Source organism: Anomaloglossus baeobatrachus, chromosome 1 (genome assembly GCF_048569485.1).
Source record: "Anomaloglossus baeobatrachus isolate aAnoBae1 chromosome 1, aAnoBae1.hap1, whole genome shotgun sequence".
Classification (NCBI taxonomy): domain Eukaryota; kingdom Metazoa; phylum Chordata; class Amphibia; order Anura; family Aromobatidae; genus Anomaloglossus; species Anomaloglossus baeobatrachus.
In genome coordinates this window covers 450,240,620-450,264,072 of record NC_134353.1, presented here as the reverse complement: position 1 = coordinate 450,264,072, position 23,453 = coordinate 450,240,620, and the positions used below count along the sequence as shown (strand labels likewise).

Below are 23,453 nucleotides of genomic sequence, written 5' to 3'. Positions count from 1 at the left end.
AATTGGGTTTAGGGCTACAGTTTGGGCACTCGGCCTGTAAAAGGTTCGCCATGACTGGCCTAGGTCATTAATATTGGATCAGTGAGGGTCCAATACCCAGCACACCCAATGATTAGCTGGAAACTACTCCAGTAACAGCCAGATATACAGATAGAAGTGCCGAACATTGCATAGTGGCCCCTACCGAATATCGAGCTGTGTCCCATAGATGTGAATACACTGCAGTACTAGCCAATTTGCCCTCCAAAACACAAAATAGGACTTCTTCCCTCCCATGCTATGTGCCCAGATTCCAACCACATACATGGCATCCAGCAGAAATTGTATTACACATTTTGGGTGCATTTTATCTTGTTATAAAATTTAAAGCTAAACAACATTTTAGTTGAAAGAACAGAATTCTTCATTTTGCTTTTCATTAATTCCGGTCTAGCAGAATTCTGGCTAATTGAGGCTGAGTTCACATGAACTGTAACCATTTGTAAGAATGCATCCTGCAGAGATCCATTGGCAAAATGATTTCTGCTTGATCCATTTTTTGTTTTCTCTTTTTAATATTGGAGTATATAGAGAACAGATCTGTTAACGGATTGCTATTTATCTTCCATTTGTAACGGATCCTGGAACAAAAAAATGGATCCAACGCAAACGAATGACTAAATAGCAATCCATCAACGGATCTGTTCTCCATAGACTAGAATGTAAAAAAAAAAAAAAAAAAAAAAAAATATGGATCTGACAGACATTCCTTCTTTAAAAATGGACAAACGGTTGTGTTTGCAGAAATTTTTTTTTCAACCATCTCTGCAGGATCCGTTCTAATGGATGATTACAGGACACGTGAACTCTTTGTTAAACGTGAAGGATTAACAAGTTTTGTGAAAGCACTATGGAATAACTTGAGGGGTGCAGTGTTTAATAAAAGTAAGCCAACCTTAAGACTAGATGCGCACGCTGCGTTTTTTGACGCTTTTTTTGGTGCAGTTTTGTTGTCAGAACTTTCTCACTTTTGACTTCCCAGCAAAGTCTATGAGAAGTCAGATTTGCTGTGCGCACCTTACAGTTTGTCAGCAGTTTTATTGTCAAATTTTTGTAACAAAAGAAGCAGCCTGTTCATTCTTTTTGCATTTTTATCAACTTTTGTCATCCATTGAAATCAATGAGGGGATGAAAAACCAATGGCAAAACGAATAGTTACAAATGGTTTGCGTTTTGCATACGTTTTAACCGCGGTTTTGTCAACAAAATCGCAGCTCACGAACTTAGTTCCAGAATGACAAAATCAATGCTGGAGTGATTTTGGGGTGTCGGTGTCTCTATCTCTCCTTCTCTCTCCAAGCACTTCATACTCACCCATCACCGGCGCGGCTGTCACACTGCTCCCACAGCTTCTCATTCTTCTTCCCGACCCGCTCAGCCTCATTACATATTCACTGCACCCACTCATTAGGCTCATACATATTCAGTACTTCCCCCATCTGTGATTGGTTGCGGTAAGACGTGCCCCCCATGCTGAGTGACAGCTGACTGCAACCAATCACAGCTGCCGTTGGGCAGGTCTATATTATACAGTACAATAATTAAATTAAACAAAAAACGGCATGTGGTCCCCCTTCAATTTTGATACCCAGCCAAGATAAAGCCTCACAGCTGATGACTGGTATTCTCAGGATGGGGAGACCCACGTTATTGGGAGCCCCCGAGCCTAAAAATATCAGCCAGGAGCCGCCTGAAATTGCCACATCCATTAGATGCAACAGTCCCAGGACTTTACCCGGCTCATCCCGATTGCCCTGATTCGGTGGCATTTGAGAAAATAACGAGTTAATAACAACCCATAGCTGCCCCTAAGTCATAGATTAGAGATGGCAGGCGTCTATGAGACACCCCCTCATCACTAATCTGTAAGTGAAAGTAAATAAACCCCATACACCCAAACTATCCTTTAATTTGAAATAAAAGACAAAAAAGCCCCCTCTTTCACCACTTTATTAACACCCCAAACAACCCTCCAGGTCCGACGTAATCCACCCGAGATCTCACAACGCTTCCAGCACTGCTGCAACTGACGCTCACAGCAAGCGCCATAGAACAAGACTGCATGGTGTGAGCTCCACGCAGCTACTGAAGTGAGTCACAATATCAGCGGTGACGTCACTCAGGTTAGCCGCTGCCACAGCTGGACTCCTCCACCTGTGACAGCAAACCACCCGAGTAACTGACGTGAGCTGCGCGTTCAGCGCTGCAGTCACCATTCAGGTGATTTGCGGTCACAGCTGGATTCCTCTACCTGTGACCGCAAATCAGGCCGCGACTAAAGTGAGACGCAGGTGGAAGACTCACGTGAGTGACAGCACCGCTGATGGTGCGGCTCACTTTAGTAGTGGCCTGAACCTCACAGCGGTGAACCTGTGACGTCACTGCTATGACACACACCGTACTGCGGGGCCCACAGCTGTGACATCAGGGGTTCACCAGAGTTCATTCTGATCACTGCGGCTCTGACTGCACTCACAGCTGTCAGTCATGCTCTATGATAGGACAGAGATGTTGCAGAAATGAATCGACGTGGGATCTCGTGTGGATCACTTTGGACCTAAAAGGGTGTTTGGGGGTTAAGTGGTGAAAGAGAATGGCATTTTATTTTATTTCAAATATAGAATTTTTTGGCTATTTGTGGTTATTTACTTTCACTTACAGATTAGTAATGTGGGGTGTTTCAGACACCTGACATGACTAACCTAGGGCTTAGTGGCAACTATGGGTTGCCAGTAACCCCTTATTACACCAAGGAAATCAGGAAGACCTGGGTCCAGCTCCAGAATTAGCACATCTTATGGATGCACCACTTCTGCGGGGCTGTGGGCTGCTATAGTTAAACTGGAAAGGGCCAAATATCGATGGCCCTTCCAACCCAATTAATATCAGCTTCCAGTTGTCTGCTGTACCTTGGCTGGTTATAGAGAAATAGGTGGGGACCCCACGTCATTTATTTTAAATAAATTAAATAATTGAAAAAAAAGTGGAATCCCCTCTATTTCTCATAACCAGCCAAGGTACAGAACACACCCAAGGGTTGCAGCCTGCAGCTGTTCCTGTGCTGAATATGAACAATGGAGGGGGACCCTACGTAATTTTTTTTTATCCCCCCCAAAAAACAAACTAAAAAAAAATAGCTGGCCAAGCTAGCTATTGCTCTATCAAGGTATTCTGTTATTTCTTTCTATCTATTCTACGTGTTCTATTATCTATCCATCCATTCTCTATTATCTATCTATTCTTCCTATCTATTTTTTCTATCTATCCATCTATTCTAGCTATCAATTATCCTATCCTATTTTGTTTCTCCTTTAAAAAAAAACCGCATTAACAAAAATGCGGCAAAATCGTGGTAAAAACACAGCATCATTACAAGCGGGTTTTTTTTATAATTCCAGGCTCTCTGTGACAAGGTGCAGTTTGTGTGCAGAAAAAACTGCAGCGTGTGCATATAGCCTGACGGGGTGTAAAGTTATACAAAAGTATCTAAAGATGCACCAAATTTATCAACTACAGTAGCATAAACGGCTGTGATAGATTCTCAGATTATATACGCTGTTTTCTCTGTGCATATATTTGAATTCATCTGCCCTTTAGACTTGTTATGATCTTGCACCATATAAAATTCTCTCAATTGCTGCCTAGCGTATGATACAAAATGGCTTTTCAAATAAGGAGCATCACTGCTGAGGAGCAATTTTTAATCCCAGGTTTTAGAACATGAAAGTCGGTACTGGGTACTCAAAGCCCAGACGATGAGCAGAGCAAAGGTTTTTTATATAGTACTGTGAGAAATAACAGTAAAATTAAACAAAAATAAATGTATTAAAATTTGAGATTTACTCAACTGTTTCTTCACGACAAATAGCTCAACACTGAGCCTGCATTTGTTGGACATATATCGATGAGACAATACCTGCATAAGAAGAAAAGATCCTGTTAAAATGTCACCTTTACATGACTTAAATATTCACTTTAAAGGGAATCTGTCAGTAGGTTTTTGCTATGTAATCTGAGGGTAGCATGAGGTAGAGGCTGAGACACCCATTTCAGAGATGTAATTTATTAAACTGTGTGCTATTGTTTCAATACAATGAGTGTTTTATCAGCAGGAGATTATTACTATCTGACTAGGTCTCACATGCCTCCTGGTCCAACACTGCTCGCAGCACTGATGAGTGGCTGTCAATATACACACAAAGCTGTGGTGTGGGCAAACTGAGCTCTGCTACACCTGAAAAGCTCTGATTGTGCCACAACTGCTGCACTCAGTATACTAAGTGATATATCGCTAGAATCAGGGTCTTTTCTTATAGTATGTTGCTTTCCGATAGCAAAAACCTGGTGCCAGATTCCCTTTAACCCTTTCATGTCACAGCCAGTTTTTGCCTTCATCATTAGTGTCCTAGCAGTGATTCAAACAAACACAGGTGTATGGGAAGCGATATCCATATGTGGAGGTATGGGAGTGCCAATATTCTTAATGTAGGAGCAATGCCTATGACACTGCTTCCTCTTCATGGGGGTGGTGCTTCTCTTTTACTTCTGCATGGCGGTCGCTGTATGAAGGCACACGCACGCGCAAATGGATTAAGGGCATTGTTCCTCCATTAAGAATATTGGCACTCCCATACCTCCACATATGGCTATCGCTTCCTATACACCTGTGTTTGTTTGAATCACTGCTAGGACACTAATTGGGTAATTGGTTTCTAGATAGTATGTGTACGGTATATATAGACATCACGTCCCCTGATGAAGCTGCTCTGCAGTGTAGTGCATGGGGCTCTCTCACGGCCTCTCTTTTCATTCTAGCAAACCTTGCTCTTTCATTGCTCCTGGCTGGCATATTATTTTCTCCCCCCGGTTCCGTTTTTACCATGCATGGTTCTTATACAACCTTATCAGCTGCTATTGGACTGCTCTATCCTTACTTTGGACCAATTTGGCAATTATGCAGTTCTTTTTCTGGAAAAAATCAGTCCAGTCATTATTACTCTGGGGGTAGATATTCCATGTAACAACATACACTCATTGTGATTGATACAGGAATTTATAACTGCATTCCTCTTTCTTTAGTTATGATAATACATGCAATTTTCTATTGATAAATTGTTAGGGCTATTCAATATTGTGGACAAATGCTCATTTGGTACTCTGCTGTTAAATTGTTACATGCATTTTTATAAACATGTGTCTACTGCTATTGATACAGCAATTATAACTAATTCAGGGCTATTATATCCTTTCTATTATGTGAATTATTTCACATGCAGTTGCCAGCATTAGTTTCATGAGTATTTGATGCCATAATCTGGTTTCATTAGCAATCACAGTTCTATATTGTGTGGGAAATAATCAAAATATAATTTTCTACTATCAGACATCATGACCCTTTGTGATATCTTATTTTTCACCATCTCATGACGTATATTGTTAATTGATGTCTCAGTATCTGCTTGCAATTGTTGATATGCTGTATAACCAAGTTCTTCACTTGTCCAAATCGCTTTGTATGATACCTGATGATGATAGTGTGATTGTGTTATAGTTTATACTGCTAATGGACCATCCCAGGAGCCATTATTATACATCTATGGAGGTTGTTTTGTATTTTTCTGGTTTTTAATTGATTTTATCTTGTGGTATTCTCACTTTATTATTGTTATTCTCTTGATGTGCGCTTCTAAATTGTGTGACCTTCCTATCTTGTTCTGTTTGGTAGGCACCTTGAACCGCCAGGTGCTTTACAAAAGTTTATAATGTTAAGCCATGAAAATAAAAAAAAACAAAACACACAAACACATTTTTACCACAACATTGTTACTTCAACCAGGTAGCTTTTTTTCACAAGGGTATCAAGAAAAAAATGCATCCTAAAATTTATTGTGCAATTACTCCTGAGTACGCAGATACATCATATGTGGTGGAATTTTATAGTTTGGGTGCACGGCAGGGCTCGGAAGGGAAGGAGCACCATTTTCATTTGAATTTTAAAGAGCACAATTGTTTGGTATAGATAGTGGACATCATGTTGTGTTTGGAGAGCCATCCATGTAAGGTCTTGTTTTTTGGGAGACGGGTTGACATTTCTATTGGAACTGTTCTGTACAGTAGTTTGTATTACTGTACTGTAATAATTTTATGAATACAGTACATTATTTTGTATTACTGTAATTAGTTTGTGTAAATGCAGAAAATATATCTGGGTTGTGGAACTAATTGTCTGTGTTTCAATTATTTCCTAAGGGAAAATTTGCTTTGATATAAGAGTAACTCGGTTTAAGAACACATTCCTGGAACCAATATGCTCGTAATCCAAGGTTCCACTGTATATATTTTCCACCATAATTTGCAAATAAAATCTTGCCAAATCAGACGCAGTGATTTTCTGGATTTTTCTCATTTTGTCTCTCATAGTTGTGGTCTACATATGATGTCAATTACAGGCCTCTCATCTTTTCAGGTGGGAGAAATTGCACAATTTGTGACTGACCACTTTTTTCCCAACTGTATGCAGAGTTCATGAATATGCTGGACTACCTGCAGCATGCCAAGCAGTCATCTAATGATAAAAATCACTGATTAATCAGTAGCAGATTATCAAAACTACACTACGCAGCCCAGTAAGTGACACCCCGTTGGAAGCAGGATCTCTGCCCCTACATTTAACTGCATTCAGATTAGGTGGCAAAACCTGGTGATAGATTTCCTTTAATGCCTTCTCCCCGGCCAATTTTCCATTTTGCTCTTCTTCCGAGAGCCGTAACTTTTTTATTTTTCTGTCAATCTTGCCATTTGACGGCTTGTTTTTTGCAGGACGAATTGTACTTTTAAATGAAAGTTTTACTACATAGTGCACTGGAATACGGCAAAAAATTTCCAAGTGCGGAAAAATTGCAAAAAGTGTAATTGCGTGATGTTTTTTGAGATATTATATTCACTGTGTTTACTATATGGTAAAACTGATGTGTCGATGTGATGCTTGAGGTCGGTGTGAGTTTGTAGACACCAAACATGTATAGGTTTACTTTTATCTGAGGGGTAAAAAAAAAAAAAACCACAGAACTTTGTCCAAAAAAAGTGGAGCACGTTTTGCACCATTTTCCGCAACCCGAAGCGTTCTCATTTTTCAGGATTTATGGCTCAGTGACTGCTTATTTTTTGCGTCTCGAGCTGACGTTTTTTACAGTACCAATTTTACACAGATACATTTTGAGCGCCTGTTTGTGGCGACCAAAAAACATAAATTTGGAGTTTGGATTTTTTTTTGTTGCCGCTATGCTGTTTACCGCTCAGAATAATTGATTTTATATTTTGATAGATTGGTCATTGTTGAATGTGGCGATACCAAATGTGTGTATATTTTTTTTTTTTCTTAAACAAATTTTTATTGAAAATTGAAATGCAAGTTACATCAGAATGTGAATCAACACATGTATGAAAGAACAATTGTAAATAGTCTCATTGAATATCATACCCAAAAGGATATTGAGCCTGTGATAATCCATCAAGTACAACATGTGTAAAACACAATCCTTATGCTATATTAATAAACCCATAACAGAGTCCTTACATCAAGACCATATCAGAGAGAAAAAAAAAAGGAAAACAAGATTAAGGCCCTGTGCGCACTAGGCGTTTTTACCCGCGGTTTTGCTGCGGAAATTTCTTGAGAAATGCTTGTGATCTTTCTGCAGACATTTCCCAGTAAAACCTATGGGAAAAAAAAAAAATAGCTGTGCGCACACTGCGTTTTTTTCTCAAGAAAATTCTTTTTGAAGATTTTCTTGAGAAAATTTCTTGAGAAAATGTGCATGTCACTTCTTTTCCGCAGGTACCTGCGGTATACCCCCGGTATTTCACTCCATTCACTTTAATGTAATCGCAAAGTACCGGAGGTATACCGCAGGTAGCAAATGATGTGCGGTATACCCCCGGTATAGCCGCGATTTACCTGCGGTAATGTTCATCGCTGCCTGCGGTTTTGCAGTAAGTGATGTCATTACGACAGAAGAGGAAGCGGAGCAGAGTAAACACAGACGTCACACTCCCTGGACGCCGTACAGAAGCACTTCCGTGTGACGGGCGGCACGGTGGCTCAGTGGTTAGCACTGCAGCCTTGCAGCGCTGGGGTCCTGGGTTCTAGTTCCACTCAGGACACCATCTGCAAGGAGTTTGTTTGTTCTCCCTGTGTTTGCGTGGGTTTCCTCCGGGTACTCCGGTTTCCTCCCACACTCCAAAAACATACAGATAGGGAATTTAGATTGTGAGCCCCAATGGGGACAGTGTTGTCAATGTATGTAAAGCACTGTGGAATTAATAGCGCTATATAAATGAATAAATAATTATTATAAAAAAAAAAAAAATTATTAATTAACCTCCAGGTGCCCGTGCAGTCTGTGTCCCGTTCCGGCCCCGCGGCTGCCAGCACAGCAGTGTCAGTGTCTGCCCGCAGTGTCAGCAGTCTGTCACCCTGTAGTGCGTGCAGCCGCGGGGATGACGGGCGCTGCTGTCAGGAGGTGAGATGAGATTATTACCTGCTGTGACAATCTCCTGCCTCCTGACGTCACCGCTGTCACTGCCGTCTATGCCTGCGGCCCGAGACTGTCACTAGCGGTGACGTCACGGGCTCTCGCGATACTGCTGAGAACGCGGCGGGCATAGAAGGCAGTGACAGCGCTGATGGCAGGACTGCAAGAGATCGTCACTGCAGGTAATGATCTCATCTAACCTCCTGACAGCAGCGCTAGTCATCCCCTGCAGTGACCTGGGCTGACCTATTGATGTTAGCTCAAGTCACTGCATTGCTCTCCCAGCCAATGAGGAACATTCTGTTCTTCATTGATTGGGACAGTGACTATGGTATGGATCGCCGTGGGACCCCCTTATTGGATTACGCCGGACCCGGATTTGATTGTTCTTGTCAATAAATTGGTGAAAGAGGGAATGTGGGGAGTGTTTTTTCAAATAAAACTTTTTTTGTTGTCTATTTTTTATTTCTTACTGACTGGGTTGGTGATGTCCGGTATCTGATAGACGCGTGACATCACTAACCCCCGGGCTTGATGCCAGGTGACATTACACATCTGGCATCAACCCCATATATTACCCTGTTTGCCACCGCACCAGGGCAACGGGATGAGTTGGGGCGAAGCGCCAGGATTGGCACGTCTAATGGATGCACCACTTCTGGGGCGGCTGCAGCCTGCTATTTTTAGGCTGGGGAGTGTCCAATAACAGTGGACCTCCCTAGTCTGAGAATATCAGACCCCAGCTATCCGCTTTACCTTGGCTGGTGATCCAATTTGGGGGGGACCCCACGTTTTTTGTTATAAATTATTTATTTAATGTAAAATAACAGCGTGGGGTGCCCTCTGTTTTGGATTACCAGCCAAGGTGAAGCTGCCAGCTGTGGTCTGCAGGCTGCAGCCGTCTGCTTTACCCTAGCTGGCTACAAAAGATGGGGGGACCTCACGTCATTTTTTTTTTATTTTTTTTTTGGCTAAATACAAGGCTAGGCACCCTTTAGTGCCACATGAAAGACACTAAAGCTTAGAATATGGAGGGGGGTGGGACATTATATAGGTCTTTCTCATCTATCTATTCATCTATCCATCTTTCCCTCTATCCATTATCTGTCTATCTATCATCTATTATCTATATTATTTATTGCAGTTCAGCATAAAAAAAACGCAGGGACCAACCTGCGGAAAAACCGCGGCAAAACCGCGGCAAAAATCGTGGCAAAAACGCATGCGTTTTTCCCGCGGTTTTGGTGTGTATTTTTACCGCAGGTGCGGTAATCTTCAACTCCCAGAAGTTTCTCAAGAAATTTTCTTGAGAAAAATCACTTTTCTAGTGCGCACATAGCCTAAGAGAAAAATGGAAAGTCAGAGAAAGAAAAGAGACTAAGAGAAAGACGACAACGACAGGGGAACATACAGACAAACAATGACAGATTAAGGGAGGGCTTGTGGGGGGATAGGAGAACTTATGTACCTCGTATTATGTCATTTAGACCATTCCAAGGTGACCAACCTCTTTATGGTAGGTAAATCTAGATCCACCTCTGGAGATCAGGTGAATCTCGGAACATAATCCAGCTTTGCCAAACCAAATAATATCTATCCATGTACAATTGATTGTAGGAAGTGAGCCGTTCCATTCTACTCAAGGCGTCCATTTCTGTCACCCAATCCTTCAGAGTTTGGGCAACAGATGATCTCCATTTTCTGGGGATAATAGTGTGAGCTGCAGTAACGCAATGTTTTAAAAGACCTTGATTAATTGTCCTAACTGAGCCTGGGATCATAGATAACAAGCATAACTGGGGGGTTTTGTGAACCTTCACTCCCGAAACCTGAGCATAGACCTCCAGAATCTTGGACCACAATTGCTGTATTGGCTGACATTCCCACCAGATATGTAGCATACTGCCAGGGGCCGCATCGCATCTCCAACACACTTCCGAAATCGAAGGGTAGATTTTGTGTAAAGTTTCTGGGCATTTGTACCATCTAGTAATTATTTTATAGTTCTGTTCCTGTGCTTTACACGCCATCGGGAGTTTGTGTGCACAAAAGAAGGCTCTCTCCCACTGATCCCTTGGTATTACCTCTCCCAGTTCCCTTTCCCATTCTTTTTTAAACCAAGGCTCATCATCATTCTGGTGTTCAGTAAGGGGTACTTTGCACACTATGACATCGCAAGCCGATGCTGCGATGCAGAGTGCAATAGTCCCCGCCCCTGTCACAGCAGCGATATGTGGTGATAGCTGGCGTAGTGAAAATTATCGCTACGCCAGCTTCACATGCACTCACCTTGCCCTGCGACGCGCCTCCTTATTAAGGGGGCGGGCCATGCGGTGTCATAGCGACGTCACACGGCAGGCGGCCAATAGAAGCGGAGCGGCGGAGATGAGCGGGACGTAAACATCCCGCCCACCTCCTTCCTTCCACATAGCCGACAGGAGCCTCGGTGAAGCAGGTAGGAGATGTTCCTCGCTCCTGTGGCTTCACACACAGCGATGTGTGCTGCCGCAGGAACGAGGAACAACATCGGACCGTCGCAGCAAGGTAATTATGGTTTTTGCCGACGCTACACCGATGATACGATTACGACACTTTTGCGCTCGTTAATCGTATCATCTAGGCTTTACACACTACGATGTTGAGAGCGACGCAGGAAGTGCGTCACTTTCGACATGACCCCACAGACATCGCACCTGCGATGTCGTAGTGTGCAAAGTACCCCTAAGAATTGAATACACCTGAGATATGGTGTGTTTAGGAGTAGTCCTGGAGTCCTGGAGCAAAAGAGAGTCAAATTGGGTTAATTTGGCACTTGTCAGCCCCCTCATCTGAAGGGCAGCCACAAATGACTGTAATTGGAGGTATGCAAACCAAGGTACTGGTTGGTCCGGGAAGTTATCTCTTACGTTAGAGATGGTAGGAAAGGGTTGGGAAGCTGACACAACTTGACCCAGTCTAACACCATGGGTCGATGGCCACACTAAAAATGTGTTCACATTCATCCCTGGGGGAAAGTCAGGATTGTCGAATAATGGTGTCATGGGCCCTGGTACATGCGACAAGGTCTGGTTTTTGTTCACAGTATCCCAAATCTTTATCACATCCCGAGTTAAAAAAACAGTAAGTGAGATATTTGGACAGGGTTTTTTTAGAGATCCAAGGTAGTGAGGTTAAAGAGACTGGTGACATGTCTTTTTCAAGGAAGACCCACTCCTTTCCAGCTTTCCCATGGAACCAGTCTACAATCCTTATCAATACTGCCGCTCTGTGATAGCCTTGAAAGTCCGGGAGACCCGTCCCCCCTTTACTTTTATGTCTACATAAAAATCTATGTGCCAATTGTGGTCTCTTTTGCCCCCAGACAAAGCTGGAACATACTGTATTGAGTTGTTTAAAAAAATTGTTTGATATTTTTATTGGGACCGCCTGGAAAATATAAAGCAGCTTCCGGAGGATAGCCATCTTAATGGCATTAATCTTCCCAAACCATGATAATTTCGCCCCTTTGTACCTTTGGATGTCAGTCATAATTTTGTCAAGGATCGGTTTGTAGTTCAGTCGGAAGAGTTGTGTGGGGTCTGCTGTCAATCGTACCCCCAGATACTGCATTGAAGTAGACCACCACTTAAAAGGAAACACTTTTTGTAGAGCAATCTGTTCCGAGGATGGTAAATTGATACTTAAAATTTCAGATTTCGTTAGGTTAACTTTAAAATTGCTAACGTCACTGTACATGTCGAACTCCCTCAGGATCGCTGGCATAGACACTCTTGGATTTGTGATATACAATAATAAGTCATCTGCGTATAGTGACAACTTATAGCTGTTCTGACCGACAGAGATGCCCCCAATGTCAGGATTTTTTCTGAAGGCTACCGCCAAATGCTCCATCACTATAGCGTACAGTAATGGGGACAAGGGCATCCCTGTCTGGTCCCATTTGCGATCCCAAAGGGGCTAGAGTGCATCCCATTACATCTAACCCTTGCTGATGGGTTCTGATATAGAGCCATTATTTTATCAAGCAGCTTCGGGCCAATATTAATCTGCTTTAGGGCGCTCTGTAGAAAAGACCAACTCACATGGTCAAATGCTTTTTCAGCATCGATAGATAAAATGCATGAAGGTATTTGTTTAGATTTAACATGAGACATAAGCAAAAGGGTTTTTATAGTATTGTCTCTGGCCTCTCTTGTTGGAATAAAACCTACTTGGTCTTTGTGAATCAAGTATGGCAAATGAGTAGCTAATCTTAATGCTATAATTTTGGAAAACAATTTTATATCCAGGTTAATTAAAGAAATAGGTCTATAGCTGGGGCATAAGTTTGGATCCTTCCCCGTTTTAGGAATAAGGGATATGTGTGCTTCTAATGTTTGTTTGGGGAACGTACAAGTTGAAGAGACCTCATTAAACACTTTAACCAGGAAGAGTGCCAAGGTCAGGGACAGAAGTTTATAAAATTTGGCCGAGAACCCATCTGGGCCTGGGCATTTGTTCAGTGGAGCCAATGAGATTGCCTCATTTACCTGTTCTAATGTTATCGGTTGGTCCAATTCATCACTAGTCTACTCCGATAGCTGAGGTAACGCTGTTTTGTGAATATATTGATTAATTTTCAACTGCTGTCGTGCCGGAGACATATCTGCATTTTTACCTTTGATATTGTAAAGAGATTCATAATATTCTTTAAATGCCTGAGCTATTTTACCCCATTCATGAACTTCATTCCCTCCAGTGTTTCTAATCTTTGGGATGTAGGTGTTAGGTGCCCTTGGATGTGTCTTGCCATGGGTCCCCCGCATTTGTCTGCAAACTCATAGAAAAAGCCCTGCATTTTTTCCCGGGCTCAAACATATCTTTGGTCAATTAGTTGCTTCAGATCTTCTCTAATTTTACTCAATGTAGCCAAAACATCATTCGTTGGATTGCGTTTATGTAACCCTTCAAGCTCCCTAATCTGATCCAGAAGCTTGGATATATGTGCAGAAATTTCTTTTTTTAGTCTGGTTCCTTCTCTTATGAAAATACCTCTTATCACGCATTTCAGGGCTTCCCACTGTGTAGGATGTGAAGTTTCATCATGCTCATGGATAAGTAAGAACTCCTCAATCGTTTGTTTAATTGCAGTTACCGTGGGTTCATTTTGTAAAAGATTGGTATTCAGGCGCCAGTTCCAAGCCTTGGCACCATGACCGGGTGGTTGGAAAGACGTAAAGATTGGGGCATGATCCGACCAGGTCATAGTGCCAATGGATATATTTTTTAACCCTTTAATTTTTAATGGGACAAAAAGGGGGGTGATTTGAACTTTTAGGTTGTTTTTTTTTTTTACATATTCTTTAAACTTTTTTTTAATTAGTAGTCCCCCAGGGGACTATAAGGATCAGCAGTCTGCTTGCTCATTATTTTCTGTTGATCACAGCTACACAGCTGAGATCAGTAAAAAAAAAAATGACCTTTTGTAACCTGCAGGCCTCGGCCGGGTAAAACGGGAAGTGAGTCATGAGAGCTACAGGGATCATCACATGACCCTGTGCTACCATGACAACCATAGTCTCACAGTGATCACATCAGAGCGCCGCCGATGGGGCCGGGTAAGTGACGATTTACTGCAATCGGCAATTAAATGACGCTGTCACATTTTCACAGCACCATTTAAGGAGTTAACAAGCAAGGGTGGAACTCTGTTCCACTCATGCCTGCAAGGCACACATGTCAGCTGTACAAATCAGATGAGATGTGCGCGGATCCACCCGTCTGCCGGCAGCTAGTGGAAATTGCACTATGGGTGTTTAGGACGTAATATTATTGCCCTCGGTCATTAAGAGGTTAAATAGGTGGTGAAATCTGATGCATCCAAGAGCAAAAAGACTAGAGGGACTCGTTTACTGTTGGTTAATCCATAGTGAAGCAAGCAAAAAATGTGAAATTAAACTTGAAGAGTATTTCAGGGAGTCCCAAATTTTAAGCGAGTACGAAAAAAAAAGCTAATTTAAGGTAATAGGATGGAACTGTGATTGGCAGTACACAAAATAAGTAGAGTCGTTTTGGGACTAAGGTCATTTTTAGAGTTCACATGCTGCCCAACCAAAAAAGGCAAATGTTTCCTCAAGTTTGAAATAGTGAATGTATTTTTCAAAGGATTTGGGCTAGTTTATGGAAAAGCAGGATTCAATATTTGCTGTGAATTTCAGACCTAAATAGTCTGGGTGGTTTTTAGTCTACTGAAAGGAAAAGTCTTGCTGGGATTGTTGAGTGGTGATGGCAGGGAGGGAGATAGCCATAGCGTGAGATTTTGTGTGATTAATAGTGATGGGCAAATACCACCCCCCCCCACCCCCCCCCCCGCCCCCCCCACCCCAAAATGTTCATGTTCGGGAGACTCGCCCGAGGTTTTTTATGTAGCGTTCGAGTTCGGGTTCTGAGATAACGCAACCTTGCGTCCGAACCCAGAACTTGGACTTTACAGTTATGTGATGGGGCAGGGGTCTGTAAAATAAAGAATATAGGTAATAATAAACACTGTCATTATACTTACAGGGCCCGCGACGCGTCCTGCAGACCCGCTCAACCGGTGTCTCCCAGCCGCTTCTGCTTCCGCGGCTGATCATTGCTGTGCCCCCGGGTAACGACTGACTACAGGACCTTCCATGACGTCATAGCCATGTGACCAGTCTGGTGTGAATATTGTACAGACATTGGCTTACAGACTGGTCACATAACAGGACCTTCCATGACGTCATAGCCATGTGACCAGTCTTCTGTGAATATTGTACAGACATTGGCTTACAGACTGGTCACATAACAGGACCTTCTATGACGTCATAGCTACCTTCCAGTGATATTCGCTGCACATCACTCGGTGGTTTTCGGGCGTGTTCGCAGTGACTTCAGGAACACTGCTGAAAACGGCCGAAGACTGCCAAGTGACGAGCAGTGCAGTGAATACAGATTGAACTTTGACTATCACTGTTAGTGTCAGCCTGCTTCTCGCTCTGTATAGACACTTGTCTTTACAGAGCGATGAAGCAGAGCTAACAATGCTGTCCCTTTGAACTACGCCGGACAAACGATTTTTTTTATAATAAAGATGGAGTCTAAATTTTTTTTGTTTTATTTCTAATAAAAAACATTTCTAATGTGTTGTGTTTTTCTTTCTACTGTTTACTAGAAATTCATGGTCGCAATGTCTAATTTGGCATGATACCATGAATTTCGGGCTTAGTACCAGCTGAGAATACAAAGCTGGTATTAACCCCTTTATTACCCAGCATGCCACCACCATTAGGGCCGCTGGTCGAGCCGGGTAAAGCGCCTGGAAATGTCGCTAAAAAGAAATGCGCCATTTCCAGGAGCGGCTGCGGAGATCCCAGCTGCCTGGTTTTACTTGACTGGCGATCAAAATACTAAGCCCGAAATTCATGGTGTCATGCCAAATTAGACATGGCCACCATGAATTTCTAGTAAACAGTAAAAAGAAAAAAACACAACACAGAAATAAAACAAAAAAAAACAAAAACATTTAGAGACTCCATCTTGATTATAAAAGAAATCCTTAGCCCGACGTAGTCCACAAGGAGAGCCATGTCAGGTCTGCTTCATCGATCTGCACAGCGATCTTGCAATCGGGTCACAGCTGCGAAGCTGAGGGCGGGCGCTTCAGAGGACAGAGAGGGGTTAAAGTCTCCCCATCTCCTCCATTGTCAGCCTGTGCTAATATCGCACTGGCCTGTGATAACATCCAAGTGTGGTCCGATGTTTCTCTCGCACCCATACACTTGTATGGGTGCGAGTGATACGGCTCTCGCAGACAATCGCAGCATGCACTTGCAGATGTGAGCTGCAGCATTGTCACATGGGGCAGAGTGCAATGCGAGATTTTCTCACATTGCAGTCGTGCGAGTCATACGCAAGTGTGACTGCAGCCTTTGATGAAGGCTTTCCCTGCACATGACGACTGATCCTGAATTGTAAAGCGCTGCGGAATATGTTGGCGCTATAGAAATAAATATTGTTACAGTATTATTATAAGCTGACATGTGCCTCTAACAGCCGCAGGTTGATCAGAGATTTGCCACCACTGTTAACCAGTGAAATCCCACTGTCAATCCCTCAGCGCACCATTGCCCGCTCTCAGCGGCACTCCATAACTTGATCATGGGCGCCAATGGGTTGTCATGACAGTCTGGAGTCAACTGCAAGTCGGCATTCATAGGAGATCATGATTTCTGCTGTACAGAGCAGTGCTGATGAACTGTTATGTATAGCACAACTTATCGGACGATAGCTTCAAGTCCTCTAAGGAAACTAGTAAAAACACAAAAAAGTGGAAAAAAAACTATTTTTAAAAAAAATACAAACCACCCCAAAAAGTTCAAATTGCACCCTTGTGTCCCACTGAAAATAAAAAAATTAAAAATAATATAAAAAATAATATATATATTTGGCATCACTGTGTTAAGAAATTTCTGATCTGTCAAAATCTAAAATTAATCTAATTAGTAAACAATGTAACAAAATTAAAAAAAATTAAAAATGCCAGAATTATGTTTTGGGTTTTTTTTGGGCTGCCACAGCATTGCAATACAGTACAGTTACAGGTGATCAAAACATCACATTTACACAAAAAATTGAGTCATAAGAATGTCAGCTTAAGAGATAACAAAATGAGTCATCACTTGGCCTCAGACACCCCAAAAAATGAGAACATTATAGTTCTCGGAAAATGGCGTAAAAAGCAAGTACCGTATTTTTCGCTTTATAAGACGCACTTTTATTCCCCCAAATGTTTGGGGAAAGTAGGGGGTGCGTCTTATAAGCCGAATATACGGGGGGGGGGTAATATATATATATATATATATACACACATACACATACACATACACATATATATATATATATATATACACACATACACATACACATATATATATATATATATATATATATATACACACACACACACATATACATACATATATATATATATATATATATATATACATACATATGCATACATACACACATACTTATATATATATATATATATATATATATATATATATATATACATACATATGCATACATATATATATACATACATATATATATATATATATATATATATATATATATATATATATATATATATACATATATATATATATATATATATATATAAATAAATAAATACATAAATATACACACACACACACACACACCCACACACACACATTATATATAAATATAAATATATATATATATATATATATTATATATATATATACACATATGCATACATACACATACACATATACATATATGTATATATACAAAGCAAGAAGGCCTGCGGAGACACCATCACATGTTTCTCAACGCTGGCAGGAAACTAGCCAGGTCTTTCACCGGGAAGGAACAACCACGGGAAGGGCAGTCTCCAGTCAAGGAGACCACCTATGCCAAACATGGTATCCATCCACAGACAGCCGTTTCGGGGTATTTGCCCCTCATCAGTGTGGAGTAGGAATCTGGCTAGTTGGAGCATTGCCTAGTAAAAGACTATGTGAGCAAGGATGGTTGACCTTAGGGAGATCAACATCCACCACTGCAGAGACACCATCACGTGTTTCTCAACGCAGTGATTATAGAGCAATGCCCCCTGGGAAATATTCAAAGCAAGAAGGCCTGCGGAGACACCATCACATGTTTCTCAACGCTGGCAGGAAACTAGCCAGAAACTACCTCGAAACGGCTGTCTGTGGATGGATACCATGTTTGGCATAGGTGGTCTCCTTGACTGGAGACTGCCCTTCCCGTGGTTGTTCCTTCCCGGTGAAAGACCTGGCTAGTTTCCTGCCAGTGTTGAGAAACATGGGGGCATTGCTCTAGAATCACTGCGTTGAGAAACACGTGATGGTGTCTCTGCAGTGGTGGATGTTGATCTCCCTAAGGTCAACCATCCTTGCTCATATATGTATATATATATATATATATATATATATATATATACACACACACACACACACACACACATACATACATACATACATACATACATACATACATACACACACTGCAGGGTCCAGGGGAGGTGGGGGCAGCTCTGGAACGCTGCTGGGGGCAGGTGAACGCTGCAGGCTCCTGCTCCCGCTCATATAATATGCACAGCCACTGTCCATCACCATGGTGCTGAAATCGCACCACAGTGACGGGCTGGAGCAGCGGTGCATATTATATGAGCCTGCGCCCCCCTGTGATAAAACATGTGCCCCCCTGTGTTAGATATGGCCCCCATGCTGCTGCTCATCCTATAATAAAAAAGCTTTACTTACCCCCTCCAGCTTTTCTCCCCGGTTTCCCTGCTTCCACTGTGATCAGGCACGCAGAGATGATCTCACTCTGCTGTGCCGATCACATGACCGGCACGAAGAACCAGGAAGTGGAGGAACAGAAGCACGGAGGGAGACAGGAGGGAGATCAGCGCTGGAGGAGGTAAGGAAAGAGTGTTTTATTTTACTATGGGCAGCAACATGGGGGCCATATCTAACACAGGGGAACATGTGCAATCTATAGGGGGCCATAGGCAGCACAGGGGAAAGTGTGCAATCCATAGGGGGGCATAGGCAGCACAGGGGAATGTGTGCAATCCATAGGGGGCCATAGGCAGCACAGGGGAATGTGTGCAATCCATAGGGGCCATGGGCAGCACAGGGGAACGTATGCAATCCATAGGGGCCCATGGGCAGCACAGGGGAACGTATGCAATCCATAGGGGGCCACATATTCAATATAAGGGGGCCATATCCAGATTAAGGGGGCTAATTTTAGGATGGGGGGCTATGAGGGACATATACCCTATATGATTTGTTAGACGGACACTGGCATTATAAGATGGACCCCTTTTAACATTAAAAAAAAATAATTCTCTTTTCCTTAACCAAATTTGGGGGTGCGTCTTATAATCAGGTGCGTCTTATAAAGCGAAAAATACGGTACATGCCTAGATGAAAATGGTTAAATTGTGACCAATTAGCCATTTTCTCACCTCAGTGTCATGTAATACAAGTTCTTTCTTGTGAATAGGGAGCAAGTGTGTTCAATTTGGTGTGATCACTCACACACTCTCTCATAAATGGTCACTGAAAGTTCAACATGGCTCCTCATGGCAAAGAATTTTCTGAGGATCTGAAAAAAAGAATTGTTGCTCTACATAAAGATGGCCGAGGCTATAAGATTGCCAACACCCTGAAACTGAGCTGCAGCATGGTAACCAAGACCATACAGCGGTTTAACCAGACAGGTTCCACTCAGAACGGGACTCACCATGGTCAACCAAAGAAGTTGAGTGCCGATGCCCAGTGTCATGTCCAGAAGTTGTCTTTTCACAATAGAAGTATGAGTGCTGACAGCACTGCTGCAAAGGTTAAACAGGTGTGGGGGCGGGGTGGGGGGGGTCCCCCTGTCAGTGCTCAGACCATACACTGCACACTACATCAAATTGATCTGCATCACGGTCATTCCAGAAGGAAGCTTCTTCTAAAGATGATGCACAAGAAAGCCAAACAGTTTGCTGAAAACAAGCAGAATAAGGACATGAATTACTAGAACCATGTCCTGTGGTCTGACGAGACCAACATTCATTTATTTAGTTCAGATGGTTTCACGCATGTGCGGCAGCAACCAGGTGAGGAGTACCAAGACAAGTATATCTTGCCTATAGTGAAACATGGTAGTGGGAGTGTCATGGTTTGGGGTTGCATGAGTGCTGCTGGCTGTGAGAAGCTACAGTCATGAAAAAGCTTGGGCACCCCTATTAATGTTAACATTTTTTCTTTATAACAATTTGGGTTTTTGCAACAGCTATTTCAGTTTCATATATCTAATAACTGATGGACTGAGTAATATTTCTGGATTGAAATGAGGTTTATTGTACTAACAGAAAATGTGCAATCCGCATTTAAACAAAATTTGATCGGTGCAAAAGTATGGGCACCTCAACATAAAAGTAACATTAATATTTTGTAGATCCTCCTTTTTCAAAAATAACAGCCTCTAGTTGCTTCCTGTAGCTTTTAATGAGTTCCTGGATCCTGGATGAAGGTATATTTGACCATTCCTGTTTACAAAACAATTCCAGTTCAGTTAAGTTTGATGGTCGCCGAGCAGGGACAGCACGCTTCAAATCATCCCTCAGATTTTCAATGATATTCAGGTCTGGGGACTGGGATGGCCATTCCAGAACATTGTAATTGTTCCTCTGCATGAATGCCTGAGTAGATTTGGAGCGGTGTTTTGGATCATTGTCTTGCTGAAATATTCATCCCCTGCGTAACTTCAACTTCGTCACTGATTCTTGCACATTATTGTCAAGAATCTGCTGATACTGAGTTGAATCCATGCGACCCTCAACTTTAACAAGATTCCCGGTGCCGGCATTGGCCACACAGCCCCAAAGCATGATGGAACCTCCACCAAATTTTACTATGGGTAGTAAGTGCTTTTCTTGGAATGCCGTGGTTTTTTGCCTCCATGCATAACGCCTTTTTGTATGACCAAACAACTCAATCTTTGTTTCATCAGTCCACAGGACCTTCTTCCAAAATGTAACTGGCTTGTCCAAATGTGCTTTTGCATACCTCAGGCGACTCTGTTTGTGGCGTGCTTGCAGAATCGGCTTCTTTCACATCACTCTCCCATACAGCTTCTCTTTGTGCAACGTGCGCTGCATTGTTGACCAATGCACATTGACACCATCTGCAGCAAGATGAAGCTGCAAGTCTTTGGAGGTGGTCTGTGGATTGTCCTTGACTGTTCTCACCATTCTTCTCTGCATTTCTGATATTTTTCTTGGCCTGCCACTTTTGGGCTTAGCAAGAACGGTACCTGTGTTCTTTTATTTCCTTACTATGTTCCTCACAGTGGAAACTGAAAGTTCAAATCTCTGAGACAACTTTTTGTTCCTTCCCCTGAACAACTATGTTGAATAATCTTTGTTTTCAGATTATTTGAGAGTTGTTCTGAGGAGCCCATGATGCCACTCTTCATAGGAGATTCAAATAGGCTATGTGCGCACGTTGCGGTCTCTGCAGTACGGAAAAGAACGCACCCTCTGGCAGACTGGACACTGCGTTTATAAAATAAAATGCATCCACAACGCATGCATTTTGGATGCTTTTTCCATGCGTTTTGCATTCGTTTTGGATGCATTTTTGATGCATTCCCCCAGTGCGTTTCCCCGGCAATTCAACTCTGCTACATGCCGGCTGACAGCCGACACAGAGTCGCGCGATGAGAATGAACTCGGGTGAACTGCACCCGACTTCATTGTCATACTGCAGCTCTGTCTGTGTGTGGCGTCCCGATTATCTTCACCGCACACATCTCGACATTACCGCCGACATCCCCGCACACATGCCGACATTGCCGCACACATGCCGACATTACCGCCGACATCCCTGCACACATCCCGACATTACCACCAACATCCCCGCACACATCCCGACATCCCCTCACACATCCCGACATTACGGCTGACATCCCCGCACACATCCCGACATTACTGCCGACATCCCCGCACACATCCCGACATCCCTGCACACATCCCGACATTACCACCAACATCCCCGCACACATCCCGACATCCCCGCACACATCCCGACATTACTGCCGACATCCCCGCACACATCCCGACATTACTGCCGACATCCCCGCACACATCCCGACATCCCAGCACACATCCAGACATTACTGCCGACATCCCCGCACACATGCCGACATTACTGCCGACATCCCCGCACACATCCCGACATCCCTGCACACATCCCGACATTACCACCAACATCCCCGCACACATCCCGACATCCCCTCACACATCCCGACATTACGGCTGACATCCCCGCACACATCCCGACATTACTGCCGACATCCCCGCACACATCCCGACATCCCAGCACACATCCCGACATTACTGCCGACATCCCCGCACACATGCCGACATTCCCGCACACATGCCGACATTACCGCCGACATCCCTGCACACATCCCGACATTACCGCCAACATCCCCGCACACATCCCGACATCCCCTCACACATCCCGACATTACGGCTGACATCCCCGCACACATCCCGACATTACTGCCGACATCCCCGCACACATCCCGACATCCCTGCACACATCCCGACATTAATGCCGACATCCCCGCACACATCCCGACATTACCGCCGACATCCCCACCGCACACATTCCGACATCTCAGCACACATCCCGACATTACCGCCGACATCACCGCACACATCCCGACACTACAGCCCTCATCATCACCGCACACACACACCGGCATTACCTCAGTGACGTCCCCGCTGATAGCGCGATTCACTTCAGTTGCTGCGTGGAGCTCACAGGGACGGCGGTGTTCTACGGCCGCTCCTGTCAGCTTTATGTAGCAGAGCTGGATGCGTCGCGGGACCTCTGGATTATGCCGAACCTGGAGGGGTATTTGGGGATTTTAATAAAGTGGTGAAAGAGGGTGTTTTTTTGTCTTTTATTCCAAATAAAGAATTTTTTCGGGTGTATGTGTTTATTTACTTTCACTTACAGGTTAATTATGGAAGGTATCTCGGGGAGACGCCTGTCATGATTAACCTAGGACTTAGTGGCAGCTATGGACTGCTGCCATTAACCCCTTATTACCCCGATTGCCACCGCACCAGGGCAATTCGGGATGAGCCGGGTAAAGTCCTGGGACTGTCGCATGTAACGGATGCGGCAATTCCGGGCGGCTCCTGGCTGATATTGTTAGGCTGGGGGGCTCCCCATAACGTGGCGCTCCCCATCCTGAGAATACCAGCCTTCAGCTGTGTGGCTTTATCTTGGCTGG

The 23,453-nt window shown here is 43.3% G+C and overlaps 1 protein-coding gene across 6 annotated transcripts in view; it reads right to left on the bottom strand.

The window, feature by feature from the left end:
* PWWP3A (PWWP domain containing 3A, DNA repair factor) overlaps nucleotides 1–23,453 on the bottom strand; it is a 283,225-nt gene that overhangs the window by 198,958 nt on the left and 60,814 nt on the right. For 5 of the 6 annotated variants that reach the window (XM_075353023.1, XM_075353011.1, XM_075353038.1 and 2 more), the window contains one exon: nucleotides 3,888–3,955. The exons of the other annotated variant lie outside the window; for it this stretch is intronic. In XM_075353023.1, the coding sequence (XP_075209138.1) occupies nucleotides 3,888–3,955 (68 nt within the window). Of the gene's footprint in view, nucleotides 1–3,887; nucleotides 3,956–23,453 lie in introns of those variants that run through there. 6 annotated transcript variants of the gene reach the window in all.